The 14,314-nt window shown below is 37.5% G+C and overlaps 1 protein-coding gene across 1 annotated transcript; it reads right to left on the minus strand.

Annotated features, from left to right (window-relative positions):
• Positions 1-5,796: 5,796 nt before the first annotated feature.
• Positions 5,797-9,098, minus strand: LOC119787874 (G2/M phase-specific E3 ubiquitin-protein ligase-like). Its single transcript, XM_038291923.1, has 6 exons — positions 8,902-9,098; positions 8,611-8,786; positions 8,354-8,526; positions 8,228-8,260; positions 5,981-6,039; positions 5,797-5,864 (listed from the first exon to the last, which is right to left on the minus strand). The coding sequence occupies exons 1-6, from the start codon at positions 9,044-9,046 to the stop codon at positions 5,797-5,799; spliced, it is 654 nt and encodes a 217-aa protein (XP_038147851.1). The 5' UTR covers positions 9,047-9,098.
• Positions 9,099-14,314: the final 5,216 nt, after the last annotated feature.

Raw genomic sequence — 14,314 nt, forward strand, 5'->3', positions numbered from 1 at the left:
AGAAAAACATTTTCAGTGACATCTTTTATAATGTTTTTAGCATATCTAAGCACAAAAATATTATGTGTAATCACGAAATAACATTCATTTAAGGACCCTAGAAGTTTTGTGTTTACCTGCATCATGAATGTGGAACCCAAAACTGACTCTTGTGGAACCCCAGAATCAGTGTGTTAAGAGTATGAACACAAATGTTCCATTTTCACGTACTGCATGAAGCTTAACTACTCCAACGTTTTTAACCATGTGTCAAAATCATTTTTAATATTAACAAAAAAATCGTAGCTATGTTCTTTTTCTCAGCAGCAGTAATATCTTTCTCTACTCCGGGTGTGATAAATGTTTTTGATATTTTGATCAAAATGCATGTTGAATTTAGCAGATTAATTGTTACTTTTCTAAAAAGGTTGCAGGGTTACTGTTCAACTTGTTCTATGGAAAACTTTTGCTATGTAGTTGGAAAACTAATATTTCTCGGATATCATTTTTAACATTTTAATCTCTCTGGAAGATGAAGACACGTATAAAGTAAAAACAGAAATAGATGCTGTGATAATTTTAAGAAATGTAGAGTAAAAAAGGCTGTTGGTGTATCCACAATTTTAAGGATAAACAACTGTTAAGCTGTAAGGGAACTATGTTTATAAGAGCTATTAGCATGTTAAAAAAAAAAAAAAAACTAAAGAATTTTTTTTTTACCTAACAAACAGCTCCTGTATGCCGGGGAATGAGGAAGAAGTGGTTTTGATAGAGCTAAACTACTTTAAAGGAATGAGGATGTTCTAAAAACTATTTAAAAAGACAGATGTTATCAAACTGCTTTCGCAAATACTATGGAAAAAACAGAGCAGTATAAAAATAAAAATCTTATTTTTTCTTTTTTTTTCTTTCAGCCCCTCTATATTACCGGAGTCAAGAGTAAACACATTCTTCACTTGAAGAAAGTATGGAGCTAAACTAGTTTGGTGCCGTTTGTAGCCCTTGGATACTTCCTGGTTCCATAGTAAATCATGGGAATTCCCAGGGTATTCAAAACAGAGTGCAGCATGTGGTATTTTATGCTATAAAACGCGCAACAGCCTGCAAACACTGAAGCTAGGAAGACAAGTGGACTAGGGTTGGGTTAGAAGCTTCTGCAAACTTCAAAAGTAGTTGTACAACAAATGACTGAATTGACAACTTATCTTGAATTAAGCTCTGCTACTATCTAAGTAAATTTTAATTAAAAGTTAAACAGCACAGGTTTCTTGTTGTACTTAGATAAAAAGTAAAATTAAGTTCATGCTTTAAAGGAGAAGTTCGGTTTTTTACACTTTAAGCCCATTTTCTGAAGTGTCCAGGATGAAATCGAATGATCGACACCAAAAGTTTGACAATTGCTCCTGTCTCTGCTTTTTGGCTCATTTAGAATCAACCCCTGGCTGCTTTAGAATGGCTAGCATAGAGCATGTCCGATAATGTCCTTAAAACAACCTTAAACGTTCTTTTTTTAAAATATGCTACTCACCGTTTCGTCAGCGCTGTTCAATGACGTTCCAAAAAAAGTTTCGTGAAGAAAAAACGTTCCTGTAGTGTTTTATTTAGCATTTTGTAAATCCCATTGAGTTCTGTAGGAATAGTCAATATTCCGCTGCCACCGGAAACGGAAATGGGGCCTGTTTACACAGTTGTAGTCTTTTCGCTTCACTCTGTGTACTCCAACGTCGAGAATCAAGAATCCACCTTTCGTATTCCATTTTCAGAGTTTTTTAAAGTGTTTAACAGAGACGTTAGCACCTCGACGTCGGAGTACACAGAGTGAAGCGAAAAGACTACAACTGTGTAAACAGGCCCCATTTCCGTTTCCGGTGGCAGGGGAATATTGACTATTCCTACAGAACTCAATGGGATTTACAAAATGCTAAATAAAACACTACAGGAACGTTTTTTCTTTACGAAACTTTTTTTGGAACGTCATTGAACAGCGCTGACGACACGGTAAGTAGCATATTTTAAAAAAAGAACGTTTAAGGTTGTTTTAAGGACATTATCGGACATGCTCTATGCTAGCCATTCTAAAGCAGCCAGGGGGTGATTCTAAATGAGCCAAAAAGCAGAGACAGGAGCAATTGTCAAACTTTTGGTGTCGATCATTCGATTTCATCCTGGACACTACAGAAAATGGGCTTAAAGTGTAAAAAACCGAACTTCTCCTTTAATGACAACAAATAACTTTTTAAAAACAACAACACAATATTTCTATTATAGAGCTCACTGTGTTGGCAGAGATAACCTTAAATTTTGAACTGTTTGGTTTAAGTCAGGTTCTCTTTAAGATGTTGATTTTCTCCTTGTGTTGTTTCAGCTCTAATCTTGCGGAAGTAAGGAGTGGAAATTAGAGATGTTGGATCAGTCTCAAAAAGCAGGTTTAACAAACTCAAACTCAAATCCTCAACTCTGAATTGATCTAGTGTTCTTTTTCACAACGGCAGCTCTGAGTTAGTTTAATCAACTCTGAGCAGATGCACTCAGAGATGAACACATGCATAACAAGTATATAAAGCCATTATTAACAGAGCCCTGATTCGATTAGTCACCATAACAACAGGCAACAGGAAGTCCCAATTTCACACCACTGGAACTAGAGATTTTAGTGCAAAAATGAAAGAAATAAACGGAGAATGTGTTTAAAAGCCAACTGTAAAAGAGAGGAAAATGTTGAAGATTGCTGTGTCGAGGATGTTGAAGATTGCTTATATCAGTATTTACAGTATTAAAAGCATTCTCTCCTTTGTTGTTTCTTTTTTCGATCACTAAAATAGGATTCTTCTTGGTCAATATCATGTTCCTAGTCTTAAGTCCAATAATAGAGGTTCTAAATTACAATTTTTCCAGCAGAAAAAGAATTTCAGAAAGTAAAAAAAACTCAATTGTACCAATAAGAAATAAGTTTGATATATCTAGAAATGTTAAGCCAATATCTGAAATACATTTCTTCATAGTCAAAATTATACAAATGATGGCCTCTTTAGTTAGCAGTAATACCTATTCAGTCAAACTAATACATATCAAAAACGCTTGCCATAGCCTGTTGTGACCACAATAACATTACAGGTTTATTTCTTGAATGGTAGGGGATCAATGTATCTATTTAGGTAAAATCACCTGGCGGCAGGTGAAGATGAAGTCTAAAAACATTGTTCTTAAATTAGGACCTGTTCATTTTCTCATGGTGATCCTCCTCATTTTGATTCTATCTTCCATCACAGAGTAAATAGTTAGAGGCTGTTTACAGCCGCTTTGGATGTTATCATCCCAATAAGTGGTCATTATAAGTGGTTATCAGTCCCATAGAATGGCTTCAGATTGTGCCAGTTAGCCTAGTATTTTTTTATCACAGAATGAATCCTAATTCTAACCCTAAAGTTATTCCTTTTTCCCCACGTAGAATTAATCAATCTATTTATGTGTAATCTGCAAATAATTTCAGTAGTTCCTCATTTACTATAAAAATACACTCACTGGCCACTTTATTAGGTACACCTGTCCAACTGCTCGTTAACACTTAATTTCTAAGCAGCCTATCACATGGCGGCAACTCAGTGCATTTAGGCATGTAGACATGGTCAAGACAATCTCCTGCAGTTCAAACCGAGCATCAGTATGGGGAAGAAAGGTGATTTGAGTGACTTTGACCGTGGCATGATTGTTGGTGCCAGAAGGGCTGGTCTGAGTATTTCACAAACTGCTGATCTACTGGGATTTTCACGCACAATCATCTCTAGGGTTTACAGAGAATGGTCCGAAAAAGAAAAAACATCCAGTGAGCGACAGTTCTGTGGGCCGAAATGCCTTGTTGATGCCAGAGGTCAGAGCAGAATGGCCAGACTGGTTCGAGCTGATAGAAGGGAAACAGTGACTCAATAACCACCCGTTACAACCAAGGTGGGCAGAAGAGCATCTCTGAATGCACAGTACGTCCAACTTTGAGGCAGATGGGCTACAGCAGCAGAAGACCACACCAGGTGCCACTCCTTTCAGCTAAGAACAGGAAACTGAGGCTACAATTTGCACAAGCTCATCGAAATTGGACAATAGAAGATTGGAAAAACGTTGCCTGGTCTGATGAGTCTCGATTTCTGCTGCGACATTCGGATGGTAGGGTCAGAATTTGGCGTCTACAACATGAAAGCATGGATCCATCCGGCCTTGTATCAACGGTTCAGGCTGGTGGTGGTGGTGTCATGGTGTGGGGAATATTTTCTTGGCACTCTTTGGGCCCCTTGGTACCAATTGAGAATCGTTGCTGACCATGTCCATCCCTTTATGACCACAATGTACCCAACTTCTGATGGCTACTTTCAGCAGGATAATGCGCCATGTCATAAAGCTGGAATCATCTCAGACTGGTTTCTTGAACATGACAATGAGTTCACTGTACTCAAATGGCCTCCACAGTAACCAGATCTCAATCCAATAGAGCATCTTTGGGATGTGGTAGAACGGGAGATTCGCATCATGGATGTGCAGCCGACAAATCTGCCGCAACTGTGTGATGCCATCATGTCAATATGGACCAAACTCCCTGAGGAATGCTTCCAGCACCTAGTTGAATCTATGCCACGAAGAATTGAGGCAGTTCTGAAGGCAAAAGGGGGTCCAACCCGTTACTAGCATGGGGTACCTAATAAAGTGGCCGGTGAGTGTAAATACATAGATAAAAATGATCCCCATGTCGCTCATATTAAACAAAGCAAAAACAAATAAATCTCATATCCTTTCAAATGAATGGTAGAAATGACCGTGTTTAGTTTTAAAATCTAATGTATCCAACAGACCTACTGAATGATTTCTTTTTTTTTTTTTTTATGAACAAACCTACAACAAAAATCTCCTGACTAAAGGAAATAAAACAACGTGATTGGCTCTAATGAGTGCACAGACAGAGGACACTGAGTTTACTGAAAAAAACCTGATCCTGACCAGGCTTGCTGTGGGGAGAATGCTACTGAAACAGAGGTTGAATAAACATTATTTTTGAAATGGAAAACGCAAGGACTTGGGATCTTGAGGCCTTATTATAAGTCTAATCTTAGATTGTTTATAGAGTTATAGATAGAGTTATTTATATAGTTTATAAAGTAATCCAGCATATTCACAATAAAGACATTACATGATGAGAAAATCACCACATAAGTCGAAAGTTTGATCCTTATAACTAAACTAATAAGATTGCTAATAACACTAGCTTCCCCAAACCCTTCCCATAATTAGATGGGAAGTTAGAAAAATTGATAATTAATTTCTTAAACGAATGCTTGTGGCCACCAAAATGCTTCAGGGGGATGTTTTGGTTCAAATTGTTGTATAAAAGCAATAGCCAGAATATGGCCTGATTTGGGACATCTGGAGAGGTTTGGAGGCACTCGTAAAACCAGAAGTAAAAAGTCCCAGTTCCCATCTGGAACTGTTATATCTAGAGGCAGAGTGCGAAATACAGGGGGTCCGGGGGGGCTCGACCCCCCCGATTAACCCATGAGACCCCCTGAAAGCCTCAAGAGCAAAATTCAAAGGGGGTCTTAAATTGTGTCAAAAAAAATAAAAAAATATATATATATTTTTGTCACTAATGGTCACTAAAATGTTTTTAAGCTCAACATTTCCAGGATTAAAATTCAAAACCTTATTCACAAATATGTTGTGTTTTTTACCAAGTGGAGCCAGCCAATCCTGCTCTCGTATGCAAATTAGCCATGTGCTTTTCCGTAGTTAATAACACGGGCAATGCAGAACATATTGCGCTAAGACAGCAGGTCTTCACTCCTGTTTGTGGACCTCAATGGACCTCCTCTGGACAAATTCAACCCAGTTCCATTCGTCAGAAACTGAATTAAAGCAGGACATGTGCGTGCATGAAAGAGAGAGACAGAGATAGAGACAGACAGACAGTCTTTGTGCATGTGTGTGTTTTCATAGACTGACTGTCTGCACAGGCTCTTGCCCGCTCCACCAGATTCACAGAAAGCTTCATCCACCAAGCTGTCAGGAAGCTGAGCCCCCCTAAAAAAAAAATCAGTCCGGACAAACTGTCTCCTGCGCTACTATTAATACTATATTTATTTACTGTTTTTTTTTGCACTGTTACTGTTACAAATGCTATATCTTACATAATTGGTAAAAATAATAATAATAATTTTTCTGCTGCCATTACCATCTGCCTTTTTGCACTAGCATAAGTATTGCATATTTTATAATATTGTACATTTTATATTTCATTGTGAAATTGAATGTTTAAATTTTAATATTAGGAACTGATCTAATCTGTTGTGCCTGTGCACTTTATCTGTTTCACTCTTGGTGAATGAGAACCGTCCTCTCGAGTCCTTGTATGTCTGGTGAATCTGAAGAATTGACATTAAAGCTGACTTTGACTTTGAAACGTTATAGGCCTACTGCATATTGAGAAAATTTAATCGGTATTGCACAACAATCGGGAGATGGGGACCCCCCAAATATTGACAGGTGTTCGCACACTGCCTAGAGGTCTGATATCTTTAATTAATTGTGATGCAGAAAAAAGCTATACATTGACATGTACATACTATCAAGCATGTCTTTGTACATATTTACATATTTAGTACATATTTATTGGTACACATTTAGGTCAGACTGGTTAACCAATTCAGAGATTGTAGTTGAAACAAATTTCACAATTTAAATAACTAATCAAACCTAGCTTGAAATTATAGTAATCTGTAGAAAAGCATCTATATCTCTGCTGAACAGTGTGGAGTAAAAATGGGCACTGAGAGTTGATATGCAAGGAATAAAAGGTTTTATTTTACTCTGCAGAGGAGAACTACACAAGACAGCTGCGTACAGCTCCTAGTGTAGCTCTGACTAGGTCCTGCCCATTCTTTGCATTTATAGAGAATTCTTACACACAAACATTGAGTCTTCCCAACAGAAACACTTCATCAAAAGACATAAATATATGTTCAGATAAACATTTCAGACAACTGTTTTCCGTTCACACCAGAGACAGGACGTGAGGATCTTAAACACAATAAGGACGTGTTTATCTATGTTTCCCTCTTATCTAAACTAGGGAGGAAACTCCTTTTCAAACCTCCTTCCTTTCCCTACATCTCAGCATAAAGAATGGAACAATAGCTTCTAACTAATCACCCCTATTCAGAAAGAAAAAAACAGCACACTTTAATATTTAACCTTACTAACATCCAAGGAAAAAACCACAAACCACAACAGCCATTATGAAAACATTATTAACTTCAAGCCAAACAGTCATTATCAAAACATTAGTAGCTTCAAGCCAAACAGCCATTATGAAAACATTAGTAACTTCAAGCCAAACCAGATGTGGGAGCTTGAATAATTCCTTCACACATACACACACTTTGTGACATGGATGGGAAGTTTAAGATTTACTTCAGGGTACTTTCGCTCAGCACCATGAATGAAGCTCAGTGTTGGTTCAGGGGAAAAAACCAAGAACAGGCACCCTGTCAGCTCCCGAGGCAAACACCAGTACTTGCTCCAATGAGATCTGGAATGCACCATCTGTAAAAAGTTAGGTAATCAAATTACATTAACTGCAGTATTTTTCAGCATCTCAGCAATTTCACCCAATCACATTTCTCTAGAAAAAACTGAGTCTATCGTTTACCTTCAACATCGAGAAGGAAGTCTCTCCAGTAGCCTTCCACTCTTTTTTCCATTCGCCACTGATTCTCTGGGGGGGGGGGGGGGGGGGTGTTTATAAAGAAAAGAAAAAAAAGTCATTAATCTCAATAGGAGCTAATTTTATTGGACTATATATTCATTTTTAAGAAAGGGGCAAACGTTTGATGTCATGTCAACATACGCCACAAATACAGCCATGCATATTTGCCGTCACTGAGTAGCCGTACCAACGATCTACCAAAAGTCGACCTTTGGCACTTTGACATGTTTAAAGACCCTTTATCGAACTGATTTATAGGAAAGCTTGTTGATGACAGGAATGAATAGTAAAAGAAAGCCAAGCATACCCAAGAGGTGAGAATCATGCAATTGCTGTAGGTTGATAGAATCACAAATGTCACATAATTGACCTGATAACTATTATGCTGAAAACAGTAAACCATTAGCCCCAATCACACAGAAGAAAGCGCTCCTTTAAAGAGTATATGACCCAATGCAGGCTTGTTTTGCTGCAATACTTAAGCAACCTCACCCTAATATTTACCTCAAAAATAAAAAGGTCAATCTGATCCAAACACTGCAATAAAAAAAGTGTTTTAAAATGTAATGTAATATTAATTTTTATCTCTAGTGTTTCACACATGCAGATGACGTTTGACTAAACACTCACTGCTGTAAAGCTTCTTTAGTCCGTCCTTCTACATAGAATCTAGCAGTAGCCTGAACCAACAGATCCCAGCCTTCCAGGGTGGTGATGTGCCTCAAGGACCCCAACAATGAAAGCCTCTCTGCAGCCTCTTCGATGGCAGCTCTGGCCTCAGTTAGATCACTGGCTTCGCTGATCTTTGTGACACATAATTGGTTTAATAAGGCCTTTAAAATACTTTCACCATTTGGAAATAAATAAATAACAAGTTAACAATTTACCTTTTTCAGTTTCAGATGCAGATCCTGATCCACAACTTCTTCCAGAGTGGGTGGTGATGTGGGTTTTAAGCAGAGGTTTTTGTAGAGCCTCTCAGAAAAAAAAGATGGCCGCACACCTCCATGCACCAGTGCAACTGTTATGACGTCGTATGTTTTGTAGAGACTCCTGTGTAAGGCTGCATAAGTAGAAAAGTAAAACAACAAACTGCTATGAATAACGGGTGGTAAATCTATGCAGAATTGAGTTTGTCCCAATTACTTGTACCTTTATCCTTGTAACCTTTTACTAACCTTGGCTGTTCAAGGACAGGTTCTTGCTGTTCTGTGGCCCTGTAAATAACATGCTGTCCTTCATAGCCATCAAAAGAAGCCTGAAAAACTCCCGTGAAGGTCCACCCTCATCTACTGAACCCTTGGCTTGCATGAAGTCATCCATAAAAATGATCTTGATCAACGATCAATGATCAACTTGGCGTCAGGGTTGAAACTTCTCCTTCTGAAGGCTCGGATATCACCATCCATGATGTTATCTCTGCAAACATTTGTCATGTTGCTGCAGGGCGTCTCCTCAGTCCAGACTTTGGATGCCAATCTTGTCAGCAGTGTTTTTAACTCTGGTCTAGAACAACCAACCAAACGGCATTTAGAAGAGGCAGCTGATGAGACCATGGTCTAAAACATTTGCATGAGCACATTTTAAATTTGTATGCATGCATGCATTACAAAACGTAATGTATTAAACGAAGTAAAAAACTAGCACTCACTCCATAGCATCCTCAACAAGACTTAAATCCAGTGAGCCCGAAACGTCTGAGGACTCAGATGAGCCAGTATGAAGATCTGCATCTTCAGTAACCAGCGAGTAGCCTGTCGAGTTTCCCAGTGCAGTCTGTAGCAGCTGGAAAGGAAATATAGAGTGCTTTCAAGGTTTGTGGTATAAACAGCAAGTACCACAATATACAATCAATTTTTTTTGTCAGCAGGTGTTAACATTTTTTGTTCATTTGGGTATTTACACAATGTTTCACCATATTCATTAAAAAAGAAGAAAAGTTTTAATTGAGTTCATATTTCTGAACTCCAGCATTGAACGCTGGGAAGTTCCAACGCTCTGCTTCAGATGCTTGAACGAGCCGCAGGACCTCTCAATCTCACTTGATGCAAGCCCCCAAAAGACTTTGCATGTAAATCAGAAGCTTTGAAACCCTAAACGCATTTTCAGTGAACACACCTTCAGTCACAATTGCAGCCTAATTTTGCTGCTATGCACTATGAGTGCTTCTGAGAGAACTTTTAATGTTGGGTTATAATAAAAAAAATATATATATATTTTGACAGCAATAGTTATGCTAAATGCACTAACATCACTTTCCATTACACCAGGACTCTCCAGGGAGTTTTGTGAGGTATGGACCTCCTGCATGTTCATCAATGAAGCAGAACACACAATTTAATGACGAATGATGCAATATGTCAATCAATATGTATAACGGTTTAAGAGGTAAAATTGAGCTTACAGTGGCAGTGCTTTGATCATTTTGGTCCCGACTTGCATCCAACACTTGTTCTGCACCCTAAGGAGAAAGATGACATTTTTTCATGCGTTTCTTTACACTACACTTAGACATTGTTTTTTTACGGTAGGCTGCAGTGGATATTGTTAGTCCAAAGATAACTCCACTTTGAGATGAGTTCAGGAGAACTTATTTTCTTCCACCACCCCAAACGTAGAGCCAACGTCCAACTATAAACACCCACAACGAACAAAGGGGGCCATAGGCTATCCTGCAGAGCCCTCTAGTGGGCTGGCATGATATGTGAACAAGTTGTGCCGATTTCACAATGAATACTAGGGAGGCTAAATCTCCAATGTAAATTTCAGCTTCCTGATAAATGCAGTTCAGCAAAAGGCTGTTAAAGGAATAGTACACCCAAAACATGATTAACCTTCATTGTCTACTCACCCTACTCACCCCCATGCTGAACAACACTCTGGAGTACTTTTTTGATATCTCAAATGCATCTGGAGATCTGGGAGGCTTCTTGCTGTCTGCTGACATTCAAATAATGGAGTGCCCGAGACAGAAAGGTCCATAAAAGTCCACAAAAAACGTGTCAATATTCCTCCATACTGCTCGTCCAATGTATTCCAAGTGTCCTGAGTGGGTAGCATCCAGAATTTACTTGAAACAAAGTTATTTAGAATGTTTTTAGAGCATAAACAGTAGTGTATAGGATTTCCTGAAAGCGCGCGCCTGCGAGTTCATGACGCTACGGAAGCCGGCAGACCAACCAGATGAAAGTGTGCATTCTAAATGACTTTGTTTCGAGTAAATTATGGAACGTGAAGAAAAACATTTGTACATTAAAAAACATTTAAAAAATGAAATAGCTTAAAAAATGATGGTAATATGAAGTCAGAACTTGGATTATCAATAATTTATTTCATTTATTTGAATTTAATTAATTCTGTTTTTCTGTGTTATTTAATTCTCTTTATGCCTTGTGAAAGTCAACAAACAGGTCCACATAGCAGTGATGCAGAGGGAAAACTGCACTTGCTTCTCACAGGCTCCCTTGCAATTATTTGCCTTTTTCTAAGATGCATGCAGTGGAGCCTTTCCATTGTGGCAAAGGTGGAATGATTTTCTTTTTCTGCCTCTTCAAGTTTTAGATCTCATGGAACTCCAGTATCTCATCACAAAAGCTTCATCTGTTGACAATAACAATATAAAATTAATATTTTAATCACAGCAATGGAAAGCATTATGAAACATCTAGATATTTTCATGTTTGTATTACTTGGGGGCTGAAACTAACTTACTCTCACATGCACACATTTACACAACCAGGCTCACACTTCTAACGATGAACTATGGAGTACTTCTAACTGCTTCTTCTGGCTCTATATCTGAATCTGAGCTTCCTGTACCCTCATCCACATTTACATTAGCCTCAACGTCTTCATCACTGTCTGCCAGCTCATCCTCACTATCCTCTAGTCGAGCAGCTATTTGAGCCTTGTTCTCTTTCCCTCTACCATAGAATTAGACAGGATGTATTTTTTGGGGGGGGATTTGGATAATATTTGACAGATACAAAGTAATTTTAACAAACGGTTTTAAAAATATAAAATGTATTTTACGTTTGTAATATAAGTGTATTAGTGTATTTTCATATTATACAAGTCAATAGACCTCAATTAGGTTGAATGCACCAGAACGTTTCCATGTTTGTATCCTGTTGCCAAATGGCAACAAATATATATTGTAATGCAATCCACCTGAACGAGGTTTAGACTGTTTTGATCCAGTTGAACTTTCAGAGTTAGCTACTATCTTCATCTAAGCCTACAACTTGTATGTTAGATCCAGTTCCAACCAAGTTATTTGAGGAAGTATCTCTTCTGATTTTCTCCTCCATTTTAGATATTATTATTATTTCCCTGCTACAGTGATATGTACCTCAGGCTTTTAAGGTTGCTCTAATTAAACCTTTACTAGAGAAAGAATCTGTCTCTTGACCAGGAAGACTTGGTTAATCATAGACCTATATCCATTCTTCCTTTCTGATCTAAAACTCTTGAGAAAATAGGTGCTAAACAAGTGTGTGACCACTTAAACCATAATTAACTACCATAATTTGAAGAGTTCCAGTCAGGTTTTAGAGCTCATCATAGCACTGAAACAGCTCTGGTGAAAGTCACTAATGATATTCTCATGGCGTCAGATAATGGACTTGTTTCTGTACTTGTCCTGTTAGATCTCAGTGCTGCATTTGATCCAGTTTATCAAAATATTCTTTTTGAAAGGTTTGAACATTTTATAGGACTTAAGGGAACAGTACTGCGCTGGTTTAAATGTGATTCATTTGACAGATTTCAGTTTGTTCACGTCAATGATAAATCTTCCTCATGCTCAAAGAGTTACCATTGGAGTACCACAGGGATCAGTGCTAGGACCAATTCTCTTTCCCATATATATGCTCCCAATTGGTAGAATTATCAGACAGCATGGGATTCATTTCCACTGCTATGCTGATGATACTCAGCTATATCTGTCTATAAATCCAGATGAAGCTACAGTAACCCATTACATAGATTACAGGCATGTCTTGAAGACATAAAAACCTGGATGACTCTTAACTTTCTGCTTCAGAGGTTTCCCAATTTTCCTTCTTTCATCTCCAGATTATTGCAAACATTAGAAATATCCTTTTCATGGGAGACGCTGAGAATCTAGTCCATGCATTTGTTACTTCAATGCTGGACTATTGTAATTCTTTACTATCAGGAAGTCCACAAACTGTAGTTAAAAGCCTTCAGCTGATCCAAAATGCTGCAGCCAGAGTTCTGATGAAAATTAAAAAGAGAGATCATATCTCTCCTATCCTGGCTTCTCTTCAATGGCTTCCTGTTAAATCCAGAATAGAATTTAAAATCCTCCTTCTCACACATAAAGCCTTAAATAACCAAGCTCCATCTTATATCAGAGATCTGATTGTTCCTTATGTTCCTAACAGAGCACTTCGCTCTCAATGTACAGGTTTACTAGTGGTTCCTAGAATTTCTAAAAGTAGAATGGGAGGCAGATCTTTTAGTTATCAGGCTCCTCTCCTGTGGAACCAACTACCAGTTTTAGTCCGTGAGGCAGACACCCTGTCTACTTTTAAGGGTAGGCTTTAAACTTTCCTTTTTGATAAAGCTTATAGTTAGAGTGGCTCAGATTATCCTGCGCTATCTCTATAGTTATGCTGAAGTTTTTCCATAGTAGTTGTGTATTGGCGCTTCATAAATAATCTGAACTGAATTGAATGCACCAGAACGTTTCCAGGTTTGTATACTGCCAAATGGAGACAAACATACTTGCCAAATGGAATGTAATCTCAAAACTAAATTAATGATAAAAATTAAGTTTACTTACCACAGATTTTTTTATTAAAACTTTCCTAAATATAACATAAATGCAATCTTTTGGGTCCTCAGATTGATAATATTCACATGTCAATTTCCATAAGAAAAAAGAACTGGCAAACAGGGTATGCTAAGTATAACATATGACCCCAAACATTCATTGTAAATCAAAGTAAAACTGTACCTTTTACAACAAACTGTAAGAAAATTAATATGACAGCATTTTTAGAAAATGAAGATATAGTAATTGTTGCAATAGGGTAAGATTGTTCAAATTTTTATTGTTGCTGAATTAGGTGTGCAGCTATTTGATTAATGACTACCTTTGTTCGTCAAACTTCTGCTTATAGCTTTCAGCAAAATATGTACTATAATATGATAATGTGTGAAAGTATGTGTAGTTTTGTATGAAGTTCATAAATTGACACAGTATCTTTTGAAATGAACCAAAACTTAGATTATTATTTTATTCTGGTGTAACTTAGCAGCTACACAATTGTTCATGCCATGATGTGAAATTAAGTAACACTGATTGGTGTAAAAATAAGTAATTTGCAGTGAGAGACAAAAGCAATGTAATGTATTCAACTAAAAATGATAATAATATATATAAAATAAAAATAATATAATCCAACTATGAGGTCTTTTTTTGAAAGGCTTCTTTTATTACAAAGGAAGAACAGTCAATACCGTGCTGGGAAAATGAAGAAAATGAAAAAAGAATAGAAAAAAGAAAGATGGTATAAGATTCAAAAGGTTTGGGGAAATGAGAAGAGGAAGGAGAAAGGAGGA

This window comes from Cyprinodon tularosa, unplaced genomic scaffold, assembly GCF_016077235.1.
Source record: "Cyprinodon tularosa strain WSP-4 unplaced genomic scaffold, ASM1607723v1 ctg1083, whole genome shotgun sequence".
NCBI lineage: Eukaryota > Metazoa > Chordata > Actinopteri > Cyprinodontiformes > Cyprinodontidae > Cyprinodon > Cyprinodon tularosa.

Bases quoted from the DNA above. Each gene is read 5' to 3' on its own strand.
- LOC119787874 (XM_038291923.1), bottom strand. From the start codon at position 9,046: ATGGATGACTTCATGCAAGCCAAGGGTTCAGTAGATGAGGGTGGACCT. The intron at 8,527-8,610 runs GTAAATTGTTAA...TGTGTCACAAAG, and splicing joins TGCATCTGAAACTGAAAAAG to ATCAGCGAAGCCAGTGATCT. The intron at 6,040-8,227 runs GTAAATATTAGG...TTTTTTTTTTAG, and splicing joins TTGACCTTTTTATTTTTGAG to GGGGGCTCAGCTTCCTGACA.